The sequence below is a fragment of the Lissotriton helveticus genome (assembly GCF_964261635.1).
Source record: "Lissotriton helveticus chromosome 1_1 unlocalized genomic scaffold, aLisHel1.1 SUPER_1_unloc_52, whole genome shotgun sequence".
In the NCBI taxonomy this organism is placed as follows: Eukaryota; Metazoa; Chordata; class Amphibia; order Caudata; family Salamandridae; genus Lissotriton; species Lissotriton helveticus.
The window spans coordinates 1,398,334-1,420,980 of record NW_027611695.1 but is presented as its reverse complement, the minus strand read 5'-3'; the positions used below and the strand labels follow the sequence as shown (position 1 = coordinate 1,420,980).

The 22,647-nt window shown below is 43.7% G+C and overlaps 2 protein-coding genes across 2 annotated transcripts in view; one reads left to right on the top strand and one right to left on the bottom strand.

The window, feature by feature from the left end:
- The window catches only part of LOC144806192 (uncharacterized), a 213,157-nt gene that overhangs the window by 181,653 nt on the left and 8,857 nt on the right, over positions 1–22,647 (top strand). The window lies entirely within an intron of this gene.
- Positions 1,039–7,316, bottom strand: LOC144806195 (uncharacterized). The gene is made up of 3 exons (XM_078672611.1): positions 3,234–7,316; positions 2,664–2,879; positions 1,039–1,413 (listed from the first exon to the last, which is right to left on the bottom strand). The coding sequence occupies exons 1-3, from the start codon at positions 3,669–3,671 to the stop codon at positions 1,126–1,128; spliced, it is 942 nt and encodes a 313-aa protein (XP_078528737.1). The 5' UTR covers positions 3,672–7,316; the 3' UTR covers positions 1,039–1,125.

The window sequence follows — 22,647 nt, the reverse complement described above, 5'->3', positions numbered from 1 at the left end:
GTACAGAGTGGGCGAAAGGTACAGAGTGGGCGAAAGGTACAGAGTGGGCGAAAGGTACAGAGTGGGCGAAAGGTACAGAGTGGGCGAAAGGTACAGAGTGGGCGAAAGGTACAGAGTGTGTGAAAGGTACAGAGTGTGTGAAAGGTACAGTGTGTGTGAAAGGTACAGAGTGGGTGAAAGGTACAGAGTGGGTGAAAGGTACAGAGTGGGTGAAAGGTACAGAGTGGGTGAAAGGTACAGAGTGGCTGAAAGGTACAGAGTGGGTGAAAGGTACAGAGTGGGTGAAAGGTACAGAGTGGGTGAAAGGTACAGAGTGGGTGAAAGGTACAGAGTGGGTGAAAGATGCAGAGTGGGTGAAAGATGCAGAGTGGGTGAAAGATGCAGAGTGGGTGAAAGATGCAGAGTGGGTGAAAGATGCAGAGTGTGTGAAAGATGTAGAGTGGGTGACTGAAGCAGAGTGGGTGACTGAAGCAGAGTGGGTGACTGAAGCAGAGTGGGTGACTGAAGCAGAGTGGGTGACTGAAGCAGAGTGGGTGACTGAAGCAGAGTGGGTGACTGAAGCAGAGTGGGTGACTGAAGCAGAGTGGGTGACTGAAGCAGAGTGGGTGACTGAAGCAGAGTGGGTGACTGAAGCAGAGTGGGTGAAAGATGCAGAGTGGATGAAAGATGCAGAGTGGGTGAAAGATGCAGAGTGGGTGAAAGATGCAGAGTGGGTGAAAGATGCAGAGTGGGTGAAAGATGCAGAGTGGGTGAAAGATGCAGAGTGGGTGAAAGATGCCGAGTGGCTGAATGATGCAGAGTGGCTGAATGATGCAGAGTGGCTGAATGATGCAGAGTGGCGGAATGATGCAGAGTGGCTTAAAGCATCAGAGTTTGCGCAAGCTACAGAGTGTGTGTAATTGGTAGTGTTTTTAGTTTGTCAGATGTATTGCATGATTGTTGTATGTGTGTGTGACTATGTTGTATTAGTTGAGTGTAGTTGTAGTTGTATGTATCCTTCCTTTAGCAAAACAAGACCAAAGAAGTTTATAATTTGTATTTCACACCTTTTTATTTTTTGTAAACACAAGAATATTTATTTTGAAACTTTGTACAAAAATGTGAGAGCATGGCAACATGAGATTTTTAGTCGGAACATATGTCTTCATCGTCTTTCTCTTTTACAATGTTTATGATTTTCCCATTACAAAACACCACTTCACAAGTTTGTGGCAAATAATGTACAAGTGCATTTCCAATGTTGTCCACCTCATCATCCAACATAAACCATTTAATTAGTATGTCATTTTGAATTGGCATCGATTGATAAACGTCTGTGTTTGTCACCCTAATAGTTATAATACTTGTTTCATCTTTGGTGCTTTCGACGCCATAATTTTGTATGTCAATATTTTCCTGTGGTGGGGCTGTTACCTGTTGAGACAAAACAAATGCAACAATTAGTCCTTAGATTTTTATACTTTGTTTTTTGTAAGTACAGTGTGAAAGAGAGACTTTTTGTTTGTGAGCGAGAGTGTGTGTGTGTGATAGAGAGTGCATGAAAGGTACAGAGTGCGTGAAAGGTACAGAGTGCGTGCAAGGTACAGAGTGGGCGAAAGGTACAGAGTGGGCGAAAGCTACAGAGTGGGCGAAAGCTACAGAGTGGGCGAAAGCTACAGAGTGGGCGAAAGCTACAGAGTGGGCGAAAGGTACAGAGTGGGCGAAAGGTACAGAGTGGGCGAAAGCTACAGAGTGGGCGAAAGGTACAGAGTGGGCGAAAGCTACAGAGTGGGCGAAAGCTACAGAGTGGGCGAAAGGTACAGAGTGGGCGAAAGGTACAGAGTGGGTGAAAGGTACCGAGTGGGTGAAAGGTACCGAGTGGGTGAAAGGTACCGAGTGGGTGAAAGGTACCGAGTGGGTGAAAGGTACCGAGTGGGTGAAAGGTACAGAGTGGGTGAAAGGTACAGAGTGCGTGCAAGGTACAGAGTGCGTGAAAGCTACAGAGTGGGTGAAAGGTACAGAGTGGGCGAAAGGTACAGAGTGGGCGAAAGGTACAGAGTGGGCGAAAGGTACAGAGTGGGCGAAAGGTACAGAGTGGGTGAAAGGTACAGAGTGGGTGAAAGGTACAGAGTGGGTGAAAGGTACAGAGTGGGTGAAAGGTTCAGAGTGCGTGAAAAGTACAGAGTGGGTGAAAGGCACAGAGTGGGTGAAAGGCACAGAGTGGGTGAAAGGCACAGAGTGGGGGAAAGGCACAGAGTGGGGGAAAGGCACAGAGTGGGGGAAAGGCACAGAGTGGGGGAAAGGCACAGAGTGGGGGAAAGGCACAGAGTGGGGGAAAGGCACAGAGTGGCTGAAAGCGCCAGAGTGGCTGAAAGAAGCAGAGTGGCTGAAAGAAGCAGAGTGGCTGAAAGAAGCAGAGTGTTTGTGAAAGAGGCAGAGTGTTTCTGAAAGAGGCAGAGTGTCTGAAAGAGGCAGAGTGTCTGAAAGAGCCAGAGTGTCTGAAAGAGCCAGAGTGTCTGAAAGAGCCAGGGTAGTTGAAAGCTCCAGAGTGCTGGAAAGATAGAAAGTGCTTGAAAGGGTGCAAGTGGGTGATATGTCCAGAGTGGGTGCGAGAGTGCGAAATTTGTATATAGGTAGTGAAATAGTAGTTCTTATTTCCCAATAAATTTTTTTGGTCTGCTTACCTCTATTTTGCTGTGCCTCGTTGTATTCAATATTTTCTGTGCATTAAATTCATGGACAGTTACATGAGTTAGCGTGACATAATCTCCAAGATGTATGTTAAATAGTGTAGCTTCTCTCCACAGTGTCACTTTGATGTCATCTGTTGCATCTTTTAAAGTAATCGATTTCAGTGGAGTATCTTCTCCATTGATAAAGACAGTCTTTACGTCCTCTTCCTACACAAAAGAAGCATTGTATTAAATTGCGAAAGAAAAAACACTTAGTAATAGTGCGTTGTATGAATGGCAATCTAAGGTGTCATATTTAAGGACCCAACAGAACCTCCTTTAGAAAAGATAGCATTGTTTATTTCCCAAAATGGATTTGTAGAGAGTGCTTGTATTTATAGTAGACAGCGAAACACTGGCATATTATGGTTAAAAAACTTCGTGCTTTCTACATAGTGTGACAGAGTGTATAAGGCTATGAGTTTTTAGCTTGTTAGTGAAGTTAGCAAAGGTGTAATGTGTGTGTAAGCTAACTAGGCATTTTTAGTTGTGACATGATGACATGTTTGCGTTTATACTTACGCCACATATTGTCCCTGAAACGGTCATAAGACTTTTTAGACTTGCACGTTTTATTTCCTTAATGGGAGAAGCAGATGGTGCAGGCGGATGCAGAATGTTCTTTGCTTGTTGGATAAGGCCCTCCTCAATTTTCATTGCGGGAAATTTTGTAACTTTGGTTTGCTTAGTAATTAAAATTGTTTTGTTTTGGATGATGAAGTTGCGTATCAGTAGTCCACAGTTACTTTGAGTTTGCTCGTATAATTCTTCTTGATAACAAGTACATTTCATAGTACCAGTTTTATCTGCTAGAGCCAAATGAAATAGAATTTTTTGTTCTTGTTTTGCATTTTTGTAAGTTGTTTTTCCAGAGCAGTTGATTACATTAACTCGTATGGGTTTCTGATATGGTTTGTTGTCATTGGTATTAATGTTAATGATTTCTTCAATAGACATCATCTGAAATATAAAATGCGTTATAACATGTTAAATACAAACCCATATTGCTTTATGATCACTGTAATAGCATTCTAATGTACCATAGTTGTGCAGTTTTCCATTTGTATATATATGATCTAAAATGGATTGGTAGTTAGTTGTGTAACTGGAAATGAGTTGTTTACATTGTAATTTAGCTTCAAAGAATCCAATTAATTGCTTAGTGTATGAATTTTGTTGAGATAGATCCACATTGAAATCCCCTATAATGATAAATTTGTGTGTGGGGTAAAAATCCGTAATATTTGTGATAAAATCCAAAAGAGAAGTTATACTTTTTTGTGGTGGTTTGTATAAAATAATAATAAGGTAATCCGTGTTCTGAATATGTACAGTAAAATGTAAAATGTCTATCCCTTCATGTGTCTCATAAATAGGCAATACAAATAAATCTTTTTTGTAGTACATGATCATTCCATGGTTTGTGTTGTATGTATGAAATTTATCAAATATAATGTGATGGTATTGTTGTATCGTAAAATCACTATCTGTAGCCTTCCTTGTAGTGTTGATCTCAGTTAAGCAAATAATGTCTGCTTGTAATATATTCCTATCAGCTATCATAGAAGTAAAATTTTTCTGTAGTGATCTTATATTGTGTGCAATGATATTGAAATGTGCAGTGTATGTATGTAACTGTGGGATATGTATTTCAAGTGGCATTTCTGTCCTTAATCTGTGCATTTCCTCATTAACTTGTGGATGTACTAAAATTTTACCTTCATCAAAATTCTGTACATATACATTTTGTATTGATTTGGCCCTGCTAATAGCAACATAATGCAAATGATGAATCTTGCTGTTATTAAAGTGTATATAAAGTGGTTCGATAGTTGCACCTTGTGTGCGATGTATAGTCCGTGCTGATGCTTGGCGTAAAGGAAATTGCTTCCGTATAATGGTAATAAATTTCTTAGTGTATTGAAAATGTCTAGCTATAGCATGTATTGGTGTCCATGTGTTTTGAATTTGTGAATGATATAAGTGTTTATATTGTTGTCTGGTTGTTTGTCCTATACTCTGATTCTCAAATAACAACCAAACAATAATAGGTGTATTGTTAATCAATTCAACTAATTGTACCACACCAGTTGCGCCATTTGTTAAACCATCATTTACATCCACATTGCAACTTAAATCATAACGAAGTTGTAAGGCTATGTGTAATGTATGTGAAAGGCCCATTGTTTTCTGTGGATCTTTGGGCAGTTGCTTCAGAATTGTTTTTTTCACATTTTCTGACAAATCAGAACTTACGGTATCGCTTGCTACTGTTATGTAGACTGGATAATGTTTGCTATGTTTTTCCAAAACATTTTTGTTAATTTCATTAACTTCTCTATTAGTTGACATGATATATGGGATTGTTTCTAATAGACTCTCATCAGGTTGTATTCCCCTTAGCTTAATTTGTGAAATATCTTCTTCAGTATGCTTGCCTTCTCTCAACCGGTTTAGTAGTTGAGCAAATTGAAGATCTTCTTTTTGGCGCATAATTTTTGTTAATTCAAAAATTTTAAAATGTTCTTTCCATAAGTTTGCACTTAAAGGACCATACAACTGTGTAGAATCCTGAAAAATGTATCTGTCAAATACAGGTTTTAATTGGTAAAAGTCACCAATGGCTAAAATAGAAATCCCTCCAAATGGTTCATTAGATGATTTTATTTCTTGTAGCCTGTTATGTATAAAATTTAACATATTGTGCCCTACCATTGAAATTTCATCTATAATAACAACTCTAACATGCATCATTTCCATTTGTAGAGCAGTTCTATGTTCATGACTCAGTTGTTTATAAGTCAAACTTTGCGACACAGGTATTTTGAAAGTGCTATGCAGTGTTTTGCCATTAATATTATGGGCAGCCTTTCCTGTTGGAGCAGTAAGTAAGATATAAACATTGTCTGGATTTTCACCTGCCTTTGTGTTATAGTACCGTAGTAAAGTTTGATATAGTGCAGATATTACAAAACTTTTCCCAACACCAGCCCCTCCGGTGCAAAAAGTATAGCATGGAGTGCTTGTAGTTTTAAACCAATGCAAGTGATGGTAAACAAATTGTAGTTGTTCTTCCGTTAAGTTTTGCATAAGTTGTTGGTATTTATCATTGGGTAAAAAAACGTTAGTTGAGCTTTGTTCTTCGGTGGTAGTTCTAATTCCTAAATCTAGAGCCAAATCATATATATTATTTATTTCATTATTTTGGTCTTCTCTCTGTATATTTACTGTTGGTGATAGAGGAGGTGAAATTACATTTTCATGACACTGTTCATGAAGAATGTTTGTAACTTCTCCATGCTGTTTGTTATAGATTTTTAGTTGTGCGTCAACAAATGTTTTAACTTCCAGATACCTGTCATAGTAAGTTTCCTTGTTTATTCGTATTTTATGTTCTTCCCTCCATGGATAGTGCAACGTTAATATCTCTCTATAATACTCTTCTGGTTCATTATTTTTGTTAAATCTGCAAAAGCGTATTATTTTCCCTTGTGTGCGCTTATTTAAAGCATAATCATAATTCTGTTTCTGTTGTTCTTTATTCCCGTTACTACATGCTATTTCTAATTCTTCCTCATCTGAGCTGTAAAAGTTTTGTTCTGCAAGTAAATCTTCGCTATCATTGATTTCTCTCCCATGTGTTTTTTTCTTCACATAGTTAAAATTAGCTGCATAGTCTGCTAACGTGCACATCTCTAATGATTGTGGCCGTTTGCAGTACTTAATAATAATATTTTCACATTGAATGTCAGTTGAATTTTCTGGCAAGTTATTAATCGTTTCCATATCACGCATTAAATAAGTTCTTTTTTCTGGACGGCTAGTATTAATAAATACAAATGATCGTGAGCTTTTCCTTAATGGTATTTGAAGAATTAGATATGCTGCTTCTTGAGCACTAATTTCTGTGCAGTTGAGGAATTTGTTTCCTATGTGTTTAAGTTGATCTTTGACATTACTATTGCTTGTTACCTCTTTAGCAGCTTGCGCTAGAAGTTTGCTAATTCCTCTTTGCGATTTACTGATATATGAGATAATGTAGACAGCACAAGCATAAGGGTCCAGTATAAACTGCAAGTCTATGTTTGCTCGCCAAGCTTCTAAAAGAGTACTATTGTAGTTATTGATGAAGCATTCGGCTGGTGTTCGTTTAAAAAAAATCGTTGTTTTTTGTAAGCTAGTTTGTATTGAAGTAATATATTCGTTATCATCCATTTTAATGAAGTCTAAAAATTCGTCAAAAGAAAGTGTATTAAAAGTAGTACTATTCATAGCTTCATGTATTATTTTAATATTATCTTGCCATTGCTTATTTGTCGCCTCAAGTGTTAATGGCTCTAATATAAGCGTTGTTGACATTGGGTATTTAGGATATTGATATTTGCATGTCCTTTGATGTTTACGCCTGCAATTTTTTGTATGACCATGCCTTTGTAGATTTATTAACGGTTGTAAAACAGGGTTCTCAGACTTATGACAAGTGATATATTTGTCAATGAAGCTATTGACTTCTTCCACTGGTGAAACACCATACAGTGGTGCTTTGTTTACCCAGAGTAATGCATGTATATGTGGAGAACCTCTTTGTTGGAATTCGACTCTGTAAAAGTAGTCTACTATTTCCCCAATAGGATTAGTGCCATTCATCAAAACACAATTAAAGAATTTCCTAACTTGATAGTCAAACTGTCTTGCACATGTTATAGGATCTTCTTGTATTAATTTACTTTTAGTTTCCCAAGACATGTTTAAGAATTCTTCCTCTGTGCATTCCTTTTAAGTTTCTAACTCTCAATAGTATATTTATTAAATGGTGCCATTTTGTTTCGGCAGCAGATAAAGTCAAAAAGAAAGTAGGTATGCCAAGTTGCCTTATCATTGCAAAAATATCTTTTTTGCAACCTTCCCAATATGGAGGTGAACTGCGTATAGTTTTTAATACTTTGTAACCCTCATTAAACTGTAAAACATTCTCAATATTATATTTTATGTCTTTAGCAGTTATTTTCTTTCCATCTGTAAAATTTTTCCTGATGGAAATGTTGATTTTACCCTGGATCTGCTTAATATGTAATTTCTTCAGTTTAAAAAAGACATTACTAATAGATTTAGCGACTCTTCTATCATAACTTCTTAACTCTGTTTGGCAAATAGTACTATAATGTACCGGTATGTGCCTTTCCTTATTGTTTGGCCTTCGTTCACCACAAAAAATAGTAGGGAAAGCCAAAAACTCAGAATCTTTATCCTCATATAAACCTCTTGGCGTGTTATGTTCAGCTGGAGCTAAACTTAACACATTCACCGAATTAGTAGTAATAGTTTCATTTGTTAACATAGTATCCAAATTTCCAGCTTCTATGTTGTCTGAACTATCAGATGAATTGTTTGTCTCCGAAGTCTCATTGTGAGATTCTATTTCTGGAGGTATATACTCCCAGTCAGGGTTAATAGTAACACCATATTCATTAAACATTGTACTATTTTTAGCTAGCCATGTAGCTGCCTTTTTTACTGTATTTGGTCTAATATTTTCATAATGTGTATATGATTTATAGACTAATTTCCTTTTTAATTTCACTGGGATTGTCATGGCGTCATTAATTTGCCTTGGTAAAATGGTAACAGTTGTCATAACATCTGCAGGTACATTAACTACTGCACCTGATAATGATTTTTGAAAACCGCGTGGCAGAGTCCGAATTTGTAAGAATGGTATCCTAGGTGAAACTAATCGTTCTTCTAAATCATATAATTCTAATTCAGCTGGTACATTTGGGAACCCCATGCCATTTAGAATTGAACATGGTGGGATTTTATCTTTGCGAATGTAATAATAGCAAGTCATACAAATTAAATTTGTTTTCTTCTTACTAATGTTACACTTTCTGAAAATTTCGGATTGGCTAACACTGCGTGTATTTTTCACCGTTGGTTTATGCCACAATTGATTGCAAAGAGTACAAATGTATTCTGGGCCATGCAATATTTCACGGTGGAATTTCCTAATAATTGTATGGATTTGTTTACCTGGTTTCTGCCTTTGACCCTTCGTTAATTTTGGTATGTTTTGATCAAGACCAATTTGTTTACTGTTGGTAATGTCTTCTTCAGTTGCATTAATTTGTTTCCTTTTTACAACTTTTTGTGGACATGTACTTGAATCCCTTTTTCTTTTCAGAGAGTGTTTCTTTGTTCCCTGTATAGATTTACTATTTCCTGGTAATTGTGATAAATTGCTATTCCCTCCCTTACTTTGATTCAGTAAATCATCTGAAGACATTGTAGTTGATGTTATAGTCTGATTAGGAGTACATTCAGTAGTATGTACCCAAATGTTTCTTTCTTGCGGTAGGTGACTATTTTTCTTGTGCACAGTAAGTGCTTTAGTAAAAGATTTCCTCTTAATGACTTTTATATCTATTGGTGTTAATTCAAATTGGACACATTGCTCAGCCTGATGTGCAAACTGATATGCTAGTTTCACAACATATTGAATCAGCCCTTCAAAAGAATGAAATGCAATTGTAACACATGTTCCGTTAGAATGAGGCATGCCTTCATCGTCCCTGCTATGTGAATCAAATACAAAGTATGTTTGCATATGTTTGAAAATTGCTATAACATATACATCCATACAAAGTATAACACCACAGTGCTTATTAAGAGTTACATTTAATGCTGTGCTAATATCTGGGTACGCTTTATCAAAACGTTTAAGGACATCACCGTAGTAAGCGTTCCGTAGCGTGAGTGAATATATCTCTTGATTGTGGTCTATATACCTTGGCAAGTCATCTGGATGCATAAGTGTTTCTTTGTTAATAGAATGCATTTGTAGATATAAAGCGTCCCCACGGTCCATTATATAATGCAGATCATTAGAGTTCCAAGTAGTTACTGGTTTGCATAAATTGTGCAAGACAGCAAAAACACTATTTGGTAAGCATTGCTTACCTTGTGATTTGCTATTAAATTTTCAATTCCCTTGATGGTAACTTGCTTTCAAGCATCTCTGCATCTTAGATGTTATAATAAAAGTATGTTTGCACCAATTTTAAATTAAAAACCTTTTCCGAGTACCTAATTTATTGGGGGGACTGTAAGGTATAAACTTTTGACAATCTTTCCCCTAACTGGCAAAGTAGTATTTACCTTAACTTGTGTTTCTTTCGTTGTTGTTTTAATAATCTGAAAGGAGAAGAAAGAAATGTTGGTTATAATATATCTTTTGTAAGTCTTCACGTAAAGTACTTTACATTTTGTTAATGCAATTCTTGTAAAGTGGTGAAATGTGTTACAGTGTGGGAGTTAAAAAGCGAGTTTGAGGTTGAGGGTGAGTGAGGGTGAGGGGTTGAGGGTGAGTGAGGGTGAGGGTTTGAGGGTGAGGGAGGGTGAGGGGTTGAGGGTGAGTGAGGGTGAGTGAGGATGAGGTTGAGGGTGAGTGAGGGTGAGGTTGAGTGAGGGTGAGGGTGAGTGAGGGTGAGGGTGAGTGAGGGTGAGGGTGAGTGAGGGTGAGGGTGAGTGAGGGTGAGGGTGAGTGAGGGTGAAGGGTTGAGGGTGAGTGAGGGTGAGGGGTTGAGGGTGAGGGAGGGTGAGGGTGATTGAGGGTGAGTGAGGGGTTGAGGGTGAGTGAGGGTGAGTGAGGGTAAGGGTGAGTGAGGGTGAGGGGTTGAGGGTGAGTGAGGGTGAGGGTGAGGGTGAGTGAGGGTGAGGGGTTGAGGGTGAGTGAGGGTGAATGAGGGTGAGTGAGTGAGGGTTAGTGAGGGTGAGTGAGGGTGAGTGGGGGTTGAGGGTGAGGGTGAGTGAGGGTGAGGGGTTGAGGGTGAGTGAGGGTGAGGGTGAGGGTGAGTGAGGGGTTGAGGGAGGGTGAGGGTGAGTGAGGGGTTGAGGGTGAGTGAGGGTGAGGGTGGGTGAGGGTGAGGGGTTGAGGGTGAGTGAGGTGAGTGAGGGTGAGGGTTTGGGGGTGAGTGAGGGTGAGTGAGGGTGAATGAGGGTGAGTGAGTGAGGGTTAGTGAGGGTGAGTGAGGGTGAGTGGGGGTTGAGGGTGAGGGTGAGTGAGGGTGAGGGGTTGAGGGTGAGTGAGGGTGAGGGTGAGGGTGAGTGAGGGGTTGAGGGTGAGTGTGGGTGAGTGAGGGTGAGGGTGAGTGAGGGTGAGTGAGGGTGAGGCTGAGGGGTTGAGGGTGAGTGAGGGTGAGTGAGGGTGAGTGAGGGTGAGTGAGGGTGAGGGGTTGATGGTGAGTGAGGGTGATGGTGAGTGAGGGTGAGGGTGAGTGAGGGTGAGGGTGAGTGAGGGTTTGACGCAAATTAAGCCTTGGTATATCTAAAATCCTGTATCATCACAAAGATACAAAAAACGCTGACTTAATAGAACCCTGGCATAGCCAGAGAAGCTATCAGAGCTCTAATACGATCTCTTCCGTGAACAGTCACTTCACTGCATTCTGTAAATATGGCAAGTTAAGCTTTTTTAAATCGGACAAGTCGATTTCTCCAAAAACTACCTAACTGGACAAGTAGATTTGATAAAATTGCATCCTCTTGACCCAAGTCAGGAGTCTCCTCAGACAGGTAAATAGAGATGCAGTGTCAACATGCACAGAATCACTAAAGGCAGAACTGCTGCCAATGAGAAAGCTCAACGCCACCTTGAAGGTTAGCCACAAACGAATTCCAGATTCGAGTAGCAAGTAGTTTAAATCCAAACACTGCTGTACTGTTCAGTCTATGTTCTTCACCAAGATAGAGCCAGGTGACACCAGGATCTTAGCCGCACAAAAATACAGCTTGTGGGCTCAGTACAATGCGCAAGGAAATGAACTACAGTTCGCAAAACTGTGCCCAGTACTGCAGAGACAGCCGGAAGCACGGGTGCTGACAGGTGCGTTTAAGTGTGTAGGGGAGCGAGGGTTGCACTTGTGACGTCTGCCATGCCAAAGGCCTAAGGTACATCATGCTACATATGTTAACAGAATAATGTACCTCTTGTGAACATGTTTTATTTACGGTGCTGTGCTCCCCGGGTAGGTGTATAGAAACGAACATCTAGATGAATATTGAACTGCGTGTGTAAAGCTTGTGCTGCGCTTGTGGCAAGTAAGGCCTTTGCTGTTTGAGGGCAAGGATTGGAAGGTGTGTGAATGCATGTATATGTGCAAAGTCTGTGCTGTGATCTGTTTGTTGATTAAGTTTGCACTTGCTGGTGTTCGCAGGTACAGTTGTGCTGTGAATCGAGGATAACGTTTGCGATGTGTGCCGTTACAGCAAAGTCTGCTTGCTGCAACGTGTGCATGTAAAGCCTGTGCTGTCACGGTGTGTTTGAAGCCTGTGGTGTTAGATGTTTGACGTTACGTTTGTGTTGCGGGCAGCTGTCAAATACAACCAACACACGCTTACACAGACGCTGCCTGTGCAGTCTGGGAAGCAGGAACAGCTGCAGCCCCTGTTGCATTGGCTTTGTGTTTAGCACAGGAAAGGCGTGCACTGTGACTCTTAACACAAGCATCCCTCGTATACTGGACATTAATTCCAGTAATTCATTCTTTGAATTCAAAATAGATACAGTGGAAGACAAAAATGGCACCTAGAAAGTTAGAAAACATCATCAAATCAAATAAACTTTAATCAGTTTCACATAGATAAAACCATGAAAGGTGTAATACATCCAGATAACATTAAAACATAGTTCCGTAAAATAACAAACAAAGTAAAACTTGATAAAAAAACATAACACGCCCTCCCCTATTATTCTTTAGCAATAGTGCACGTTCAAAATCAAAGTGTTCCCCATAGTTTAGCACAAGCTCCCATAATAGTCTCTAGCAGAAAAGTGCAAGTTAAGAGTCAAGCAGTAGCCCCTTGGATTAGCACAACCCTACAGAGTTATCCTGACACTCGTAAACACAAGTATCCAAGACGGATTATCAATCAAAGTAGCCATCTATCAATATATATATATATATATATATATGTCTGATGCTTGTGGATGTCTGATGCTTGCATGTCTGCTGGGGTGACAGCGTCAGTACAAGTCAAGCTCTAAGTTGGTGTGTGCTGGGACGGGCAGTGTCAGAACTGGTTGCCTCGGGGAAAAATACAAGTTCTCCCTGTAAATAAAGAAAGAGGAGGTGAGAAAGGAGGGTCCGGCTTGGAGCTGGGAAAGAGGCTGAAAGGGAGGGGAGAATGCATGGAGCGCATTCCAATGAAGTCTGTTGCGAGGCGTGGGGGGCAGCCTTTGATGTGCGAGAGAGCTGCCGTGAAAGAAGTAAACAGCAGGCATGTAATTAGGGGGGAGGAGAAGTCGCGCTGGGGTGAATACCTGAGGCCAAGCTGCCCGCGGGAGGGAGGCTGATGGCTGTGATGTGGACGCGCGTCGTGAACTAGTGGGAGGGAAGACGGAGGGAAGGCAGAGAAGGGGAGGGAGGATGAATGCGACACGGCGGGCAGGGGAGGGGGCGGAGCGGGGACAGCGGCATGAGGGTGTGAAAGCAGCAGGGGCCTGGAGTGAGGCTAAGGGAACTGAAGAAATGCGACACGGCAGGCAGGGGAGGGGGCGGAGCGGGGGTGTGGGAGGAGTGCGGCTGAGGGAAAATACATGCAAGGCAGGCGGCTGGGGGCATGTGCACGCGCTTTTAAGCTCAATGCACATGCGCATTAAGCTTGAATTTCACGGGCACTGCAAGGAATCGCCACGATTCCTTGCAAGTTGGTTAAAGACTGTTTAAGCCCCCATAGTCTCGCAAGCTCGATGCGCATGCGCATCGACAGGCGAGACCTAAAAATGAAACACACATCAATAACACATAAGAACATAGTAGCTCTGCCTCGTTCAGTCACCTCCCGCTTCCTCCATCCCCACCCTGAAAGCGAAAAGCCTCTGCCACCACCTTACCAAGAAAATAAAGCAAGCACTGGTAAAGCCAACAGGTGTTGCCTTTGGGTCCCATTGGCTTTGCCAAGGCTTCTGGGCGATGCTGTGCAAAAAAACATTTTTTGCTGATCCTATGCACGCCTGATGGCAGATGCCAGTATATGAAATGATGTGGCACGCTATTCCTTTTTAAGTCTCATCTAAGCCATCGGCGAGATTATAGTAAGGCTTTCGAAAAGTCTCCTCAAACTGCGGATTAGGTACAGTTCATGTGAGCTGGGTGTGTGCACATCTCCAGCAACATCGCACACCCACACCATTTGTCTGAGCCTCGGCATCAGACTTCAAAGGAAGCCGCTCCCCCGCCCCCACCATGCAATGCCGAGAGCTTGTTTTTCTCCTCATTACTGTTTTGCCTACTGTCTTTCAGTATGTGGAAAACCTCTGTAAACCACAGTGAAACTGACCCATGGAAATAGTACATATACTCTCCCCCCCTTTCCATAAATTAAAGACTAATAGTGGCAGATCCAGTCCGACCAATAGGTTTCGGGAATTTAATATTAACTACGGCCTGCAAAAAAGAAGAGTGTAAAGCTTGCTATAATGAGCTTTAAATTTCCACATTACTTTTTTTTGGTAACTGAACATATTAAAGCAACGTCATCCCCGCCCCTCCTTCTAAACGTGGCTTTGCCAACAGCCAGATACTCTTGATGACTAGAGCCCTTTAGCTTTAATCCCCATGCTTTCGCCCTATGTTGAGTTTCTCTCCCTCAGTACTTCAGAAGAAATGTCACTACTTTGCAAATTGTCCGATGCAATGATTGTCCCTTTGATGTGGCTTTTGTGTGATTTACATGTTGGAGACTCGGAGCAGGCGCCTGCCTCAAGACTCTGCTTGCCTCGCCTCTCCGTGTTAATTTGTGGGCTCACCACCTGTCGGCATCCTCCTCGCTGTGCCACAGCTCGCCAACTTTCACCCCTTCCCTCGCTCTCTCTCTCCCTATTCAGCGCCTCCCCTTTGCTTTCTCCCTCCTCTCACTTCCCCTTTCCTCCTACACAATCTGAGCTTAATCACGGCGTCTCTGCTTCTGCACTGTGTGATTTTGGGCAAGTTGAACTGCAGCGTGAAAATAGAAAATCCAAGCTTAATCACAGTCACAACCACACACACACAACACACACACACAACCACACACACAACCACACACACACGACCACACACACAACCACACACATAACCCCACACACACACACAACAACAAACACAACAACAAACACAACCACACACACAACCACACACACAACCCCACACACACACACACACAACCATACACAAAACCACACACACAACCACAACCACACACACACACACACACACAACCACTAGGCACAGACACCATCAGTCATCAGTGCACGCTTTCACTGGGCACAAACACCACCAGCCGTCAGTGCACACTTCCACCAGGCACACACCACCAGACGTCAGTGCACGCTTTCACCAGGCACACACATACCACCAGCCGTCAGTGCACGCTTTCACCAGGCACACACATACCACCAGCCGTCAGTGCGCGCTTTCACCAGGCACACACATACCACCAGCAGTCAGTGCACGCTTTCACCAGGCACACACACACCACCAGCCATCAGTGCACGCTTTCACCAGGCACACACACACACCAGCAGCCGTCAGTGCACACTTTCACCAGGCTCACACACACCACCAGCTGTCAGTGCACACTTCCAACAGGCACACACACCACCAGCCGTAAGTGCACACTTCCACCAGGCACCCACACCACCAGCCATCAGTGCACAATTTCTACAGGCACACACACTCCACCAGCAGTCCGTGCACACATCAATTGTTAACGCATCCACAATTAACTATTGTAGCAATCGCAGTATGGCGCACTTTACTTTTAAACATATTCATCTAAAGTGCAGCATGCCACCATTGCTACAAAAATAAATAACTTTTTTTGGCCTACAATTTATAGACTTTTGTTGCAATTGGTGTTGAAATATTTAGCAATGCCAATAGCTCAAACTTAATTAATGCGAGACCTATCGTATTGCAAATGCTTGTTCTCTTATTCAGGACCACCAGGGAATATCTGGCAGTCGTGATGAGAATTTGTTTTTAAATGAATCCCACTTCCTGGGATTAAATTAATTAGGGAGAAAGTTCCAAGGGTGTGAGGGCGATTAGTTATTGGTTTTTAAAAACCAACTCCAGCTTTGGAAGCTTGTTTTTGAAAAACATAAAAGTTGGTGAATGACCGCCTGAAACATCCCCCAGGGATCCAGAGAATTGTAGATCAACTTCCTATAGATGGTTGAGATGGCTTTTTCGGTCAGGGGATTAGTTAGCAGCTGGTCCTCCAGTGGGGATGCATCAAGCAACTTCCCCCCTTCCCAGATGTGACCTTGCAGAGCGTGACCCACCTGCAAATGTCAGAACCGTTTTTAGTCACCTAATTCATACCTTTGTTGAAGGATCGTGAAGGACACAAGTGCCTGTCCCCCCCACACATCGCCTGGCCGCTCTAAGCTAATCAATCCCCATTTTTTTAAGCCCTGCAATCCTCCCACTGCACTTAAGAGATCACCATCATACAGTGGAGTAATTTCAGTCAGCTTATCTTCTCAGCCTAAACACTTGGTAGCCTCTCTCCACACCCTTACTACTGTTTGGGTATGAGTAGATAGAGTGCACTCATACTTTCTTCAATACAGCACCGGGGTGGGGTAACCTCTCTTGCCCATGGCCAATCTATCTACCCGGTAAGCAGGATCCTTACAGTCCGCAAAAACCCAGTTGTTGACTGCCACCAGCTGCGTGGCCCAGTAACACTTGAGAATGCTCCGGACCGCCAGTCCACCTTAATCTCCCCTCTACACCTTACTAAGCACGAAGTGCAACCATCCCACAACAGGAGCCAAAGTTCTCAGTCTACCTTTTGAAAAAAAATGTCTGGTGGGATCTTAAAGGACATTTTCTGCACAATGTACAGGAGACCCTGGAGGGTCATCACTTTAAATAGGGCCACCCGGCCCAGTAAGGAGAGCGGGAGCACCCGCAAGTGTGGGGGATCCCAGCGAAGACGGTCTAATTTCGGGAGTATGTTCCTGCCTGTGCTCTCTTGTAATAGACACGCCCAAATATTTAAAGCAATGTAGTGCCACCCGAACTGTGCACCTAGAGTTCAGCCACAGGGTCCCTGCCACCAGCAGGAATGTTAAGGACTTCTTCCAGTTGATCCTACATCCTAAATGATCTCCAAATATGCGAAAAAATTGTAGGATTTGTTCACTCAAGAAGGCTGGCTACGTGTCATATAGCAAAACGTCAACGTATAGGGAGATTCTCACTCCTGATCAACTGGAATACCCCATATGAGAGGTCCTGGTGAAACCAAACGTGGAAAGAGCACAGGAGACAAGGAGCATCCCTGTCGGACGGCAAAGACTCGAGAGACTGTATTATTGCCGCGCATGCGCGCTAAAGGGGCCACATACAAGAGCTTGATAGCAGCGCCACTGATTCAGCAAAGGAATCCCCTGTTGCATGTGATACTCCATTAAGGTGTCGGAGGTATAAGCGCGTTCCCTGGTGTGGCATGAAGCCCGATTGATCAGGATGATCCACTGGTGCAATTACTGTCCGCAGGCAGATCGCCAGGGCGTTCACAAGGACCTTAGTCTCAAAATTAAGCGGGGAGAGAGGTCTATAAAACCCCACTCAGTTGCTGGTTCGTCCTTTTTTGGGATGACCACCGCCTTAGATGTTCTTTGGTCCTCTGGGAGACACCCATATTTTCAGGCAGTCTGAAACCTACTCTGGAGGTACTCCCTGACTTTATCCATCATTCTTTTATATAATTCTAAGGGGAGCTCATCAGGCCCATCGCTTGCCCTGTTGCAAGGTTCCTATTGTCTTATTTATTTAGTCTACTTGGTCTATTGCGTCTCCGTCCTCATTCGTTAGCATTGGCAGGGTCAGGTCTTTCAGGAAGTCTCTCCCAGTATTTCCATCCCGTTGTCAATAACCTCAAGGATCTAGTTCCGTTCTTTGTCTCGTCTCCCTAGCCATGCAAGCAACTCATTGGCTTTATCACCAACATCATAGAGACAATGCTGGGTAGCCAGCGAATGAGTGCACGCTAGTTTCCATTAGTGCGCTTAATGTGGGTTGCTTCAGTTGATGGTGTAATGGGAGAGAAACTGATTCCCCACTTGCCAAGCGAGCCTCCAGGAAAGCACATTCCTTGTCCTGAGCCTCGCACTTCAATTTACGTTCCTTCGACATTCTCCCAATCAAGGCTTGTGTCTGGCCTCAAATCACTGCCTTGAATTCATCCTACAGCACGCAAACTGATTCAACAGGCCGCCCGTTCTCCTTAAAATAGAATTCTGCTCTATCTCGCATACGAGCTTTGAATGTCTTGTCTTTTAAATATCACGGATCAACCCTTGGGGGTAGGATGAAGTCCACAAGCGGACCATCGAGTTGCACCGCTACCAGCGAATGGTCTGAGATTCCCCCTGCTATGTGCGTAGCAGCTCTAAAATCAACTTTATGAACAGTCTGGGTGAAAAGATAGTGCAGGCATTCAAGACTACCATGTGCTACAGACAGGTGCATCTGGTTCTGATCCCCTCTTCCCCTCTAGGGGCATTTAGGAGTAGCATGAATATAGTATAGGTGCAGTTCGTATATTCTCTGTTGTAAGCGTCTTATCCTTCCACAGGATGAGTCACTCTTGTCTGGGTCTCTTTCCTGTTTCCCGGCACTTAAATGGCACACCGAACACTCGTGAGAGCAGTGACCCACCAGCAGGCTTTTGTGGAGCGCTTTGGTCCTGGGTGTAGATCTGCATTCAGAAGGGCACCCACTCTGTCTTTTCTTTGCAGTTGCCTGAAGATCTGCCGCCCCAAGATAGCAATTCAAAAAGGGGGTGGGGATGGACAGAGTATCTGAATTAAGCAGAACACTCCTACCCAGTCGAAAGATCAGGGCTTGATCCATCACTGTTTTTTAGCTCACTGCACCATCCCAGTTCTGAACCTGGCTATATGCAAATTAGTCTGTCCCTGGCCCAGTGCATCATGGGAACAGGGCAGACCAAACTACCAAGCCAATTCTTTACTGGAAAGGAAACAAGCTTCCGGGGACCGGTTTCTGGCATTACAGCCGTCTTCGGCCCGGCTTGCTTGAATCCTGATGGTGCAGTGAGCAAGGGACTTAAATCTGAGCATACCCTTCCACACTTGTGGTGGCTAAAACGATTCAAAAAGGGGGTGGTGATGGACAGAGTATCTGAATTAAGCAGAACACTCCTACCCAGTCAAAAGATCAGGGCTTGATCCATCACCGTTTTTTAGCTCACTGCACCATCCCAATTCAGAACCTGGCTATATGCAAATTAGTCTGTCCCTGGCCCAGTGCATCATGGGAACAGGGCAGACCAAACTACCAAGCCAATTCTTTACTGGAAAGGAAACAAGCTTCCGGGGACCGGTTTCTGGCATTACAGCCGTCTTCTGCCCGGCTTGCTTGAATCCTGATGGTGCAGTGGGCAAGGGACTCACATCTGAGCATACCCTTCCACACTTGTGGTGGCTAAAACGATTCAAAAAGGGGATGGTGATGGACAGAGTATCTGAATTAAGCAGAACACTCCTACCCAGTCAAAAGATCAGAGCTTGATCCATCACCGTTTTTTAGCTCACTGCACCATCCCAGTTCAGAACCTGGCTATATGCAAATTAGTCTGTCCCTGGCCCAGTGCATCATGGGAACAGGGCAGACCAAACTACCAAGCCAATTCTTTACTGGAAAGGAAACAAGCTTCCGGGGACCGGTTTCTGGCATTACAGCCGTCTTCGGCCCGGCGTGCTTGAATCCTGATGGTGCAGTGAGCAAGGGACTCACATCTGAGCATACCCTTCCACACTTGTGGTGGCTAAAACGATTCAAAAAGGGGGTGGTGATGGACAGAGTATCTGAATTAAGCAGAACACTCCTACCCAGTCAAAAGATCAGGGCTTGATCCATCACCGTTTTTTAGCTCACTGCACCATCCCAGTTCAGAACCTGGCTATATGCAAATTAGTCTGTCCCTGGCCCAGTGCATCATGGGAACAGGGCAGACCACACTACCAAGCCAATTCTTTACTGGAAAGGAAACAAGCTTCCGGGGACCAGTTTCTGGCATTACAACCGTCTTCGGCCCGGCTTGCTTGAATCCTGATGGTGCAGTGAGCAAGGGACTCACATCTGAGCATACCCTTCCACACTTGTGGTGGCTAAAACGATTCAAAAAGGGGGTGGTGATGGACAGAGTATCTGAATTAAGCAGAACACTCCTACCCAGTCAAAAGATCAGGGCTTGATCTGTCCCTGGCCCAGTGCATCTTGGTAGTTTGGTCTGCCCTGTTCCCATGATGCACTGGGCCAGGGTTAGACTAATTTGCATGTAGCCAGGTTCTGAACTGGGATGGTGCAGTGAGCTAAAAAACGGTGATGGATCAAGCCCTGATCTTTTGACTGGGTAGGAGTGTTCTGCTTAATTCAGATACTCTGTCCATCACCACCCCTTTTTGAATCGTTTTAGCCACCACAAGTGTGGAAGGGTATGCTCAGACATGAGTCCCTTGCTCACTGCACCATCAGGATTCAAGCAAGCCGGGCCGAAGACGGCTGCAATGCCAGAAACCGGTCCCCGGAAGCTTGTTTCCTTTCCAGTAAAGAATTGGCTTGGTAGTTTGGTCTGCCCTGTTCCCATGATGCACTGGGCCAGGGTTAGACTAATTTGCATGTAGCCAGGTTCTGAACTGGGATGGTGCAGTGAGCTAAAAAACGGTGATGAATCAAGCCCTGATCTTTTGACTGGGTAGGAGTGTTCTGCTTAATTCAGATACTCTGTCCATCACCACCCCCTTTTTGAATGTTTTAGCCACCACAAGTGTGGAAAGGTATGCTCAGACATGAGTCCCTTGCTCACTGCACCATCAGGATTCAAGCAAGCCGGGCCGAAGACGGCTGCAATGCCAGAAACCGGTCCCCGGAAGCTTGTTTCCTTTCCAGTAAAGAATTGGCTTGGTAGTTTGGTCTGCCCTGTTCCCATGATGCACTGGGCCAGGGTTAGACTATTTTGCATGTAGCCAGATTCTGAACTGGGATGGTGCAGTGAGCTAAAAAACGGTGATGGATCAAGCCCTGATCTTTTGACTGGGTAGGAGTGTTCTGCTTAATTTAGATACTCTGTCCATCACCACCCCCTTTTTGAATCGTTTTAGCCACCACAAGTGTGGAAGGATATGCTCAGACATGAGTCCCTTGCTCACTGCACCATCAGGATTCAAGCAAGCCGGGCCGAACACGGCTGCAATGCCAGAAACCGGTCCCCGGAAGCTTGTTTCCTTTCCAGTAAAGAATTGGCTTGGTAGTTTGGTCTGCCCTGTTCCCATGATGAACTAGGCCAGGGTTAGACTAATTTGCATGTAGCCAGGTTCTGAACTGGGATGGTGCAGTGAGCTAACAAACGGTGATGGATCAAGCCCTGATCTTTTGACTGGGTAGGAGTGTTCTGCTTAATTCAGATACTCTGTCCATCACCACCCCCTTTTTGAATCGCCCCAAGATAGCAGTCACACCTGGCCTGTCTGTAAGTGCAGCACCTCTGGAGGCCTGACCATCAGCAATTGAGCCCACATTGTGGCCGGCTGGACCACAGGCGTGAGCTCAGCCAGGGTGTTCGACACTGGAGTAGTTGTAGTCCCTCATGGACCTCTGACACAGAGTAGTCAGAAATTCAGCAGCTAAAAGCCCAACACAGGCTCTCCAGGAAGTCAGTAGATTCAGACTCTGTTGTGTTAGGAATTTGGCAAATGCAACCTTGAATGGGCCTGTTGGCAGCACACAATCGTCCTACTGGGCCTCAACAATCATGTTGACGTAGAGTTTTATTTTCTGCCTTGAACTGTTGGGAGAGTCTTGGCATCCCTCAGACTAGCTGGTCTTGCTGGATGGCTTTCCGGCTCGCCCTACAGATAACGAGGATGTGTCGGACCTTGCTTTTTCCAGGACAGCCTTGTCCTCCTGCTGGATAGTGAAACTCCCTTCCTTTTCTTACCAGACAGGCAGGCTTCTAGGCAGACTTCTAGGCTCTTCAGGACAGTTACACAGCTTCTCCATTAAGTAATTCAGCCTACAGGTGATGTCCATTCAACTTAGATAAACTGTCAGGCTGACACCATCCCTGGTGGCACAGCAGGCACCTGCGTACTTTGTAGAACACATTATTCCTTGGTAACAAAGGACTTTGAACTCTGGTATAAATGAGGGATAGATGGTCCCACTTGTATACACAACTGGCAGACAGGATATGGTGTTTACTCTGTCGCACTCTCACATTGCGTTTATGCTACGCACACCAACACCCTAAACATGCAATTGATGTTATCGCAAAGTCTGGGCACAGGTTTAGAAATGGAGCATTACATGGGTGTGTCAGTAGAAAGCCACTCCACTGACCATGATGCAAAGATCTAATCAGTATATTGATCCTTACAACAGGGTGGATTGCCACCACCGCTCTAGCTGTTAAACCCATGACAGTCCTCTGCCTTAAATAAGGGCACACTTGGTGTGACCCTCCAGGTCACAGGACCGGTCCAAGGCCTCTCATAGTCCCTTGTTAGAAGTTGCACAGTACTGCGGTGGTAGAAAAATCTCATGTAATTGTTTTGTGGTAGATTTATCCCAGTAACGTGCAGTTACAGTTTTGACGCCATTTACTGGAGTGTTGCCACGAGGAACAGATTCTTCTGCCTGTCAAACCACATGCCATTCACTATTTCATACTGTTTTTTCTGCTTTTATTTACCACTTGTTTTAAGCAGGAGGTAGATATATGCATGTGGTTGGTTGGGGGGGAGATGGGCAAAGCAGGGGAGGGAAGGGGAAAGATATTTCTAACAGAGGGAAGAATTGTGTGTTTCCCCCAGGTAGTAAAAAAACAGCATAAGTCTTGGCTGCTTCTGCTGCACCGA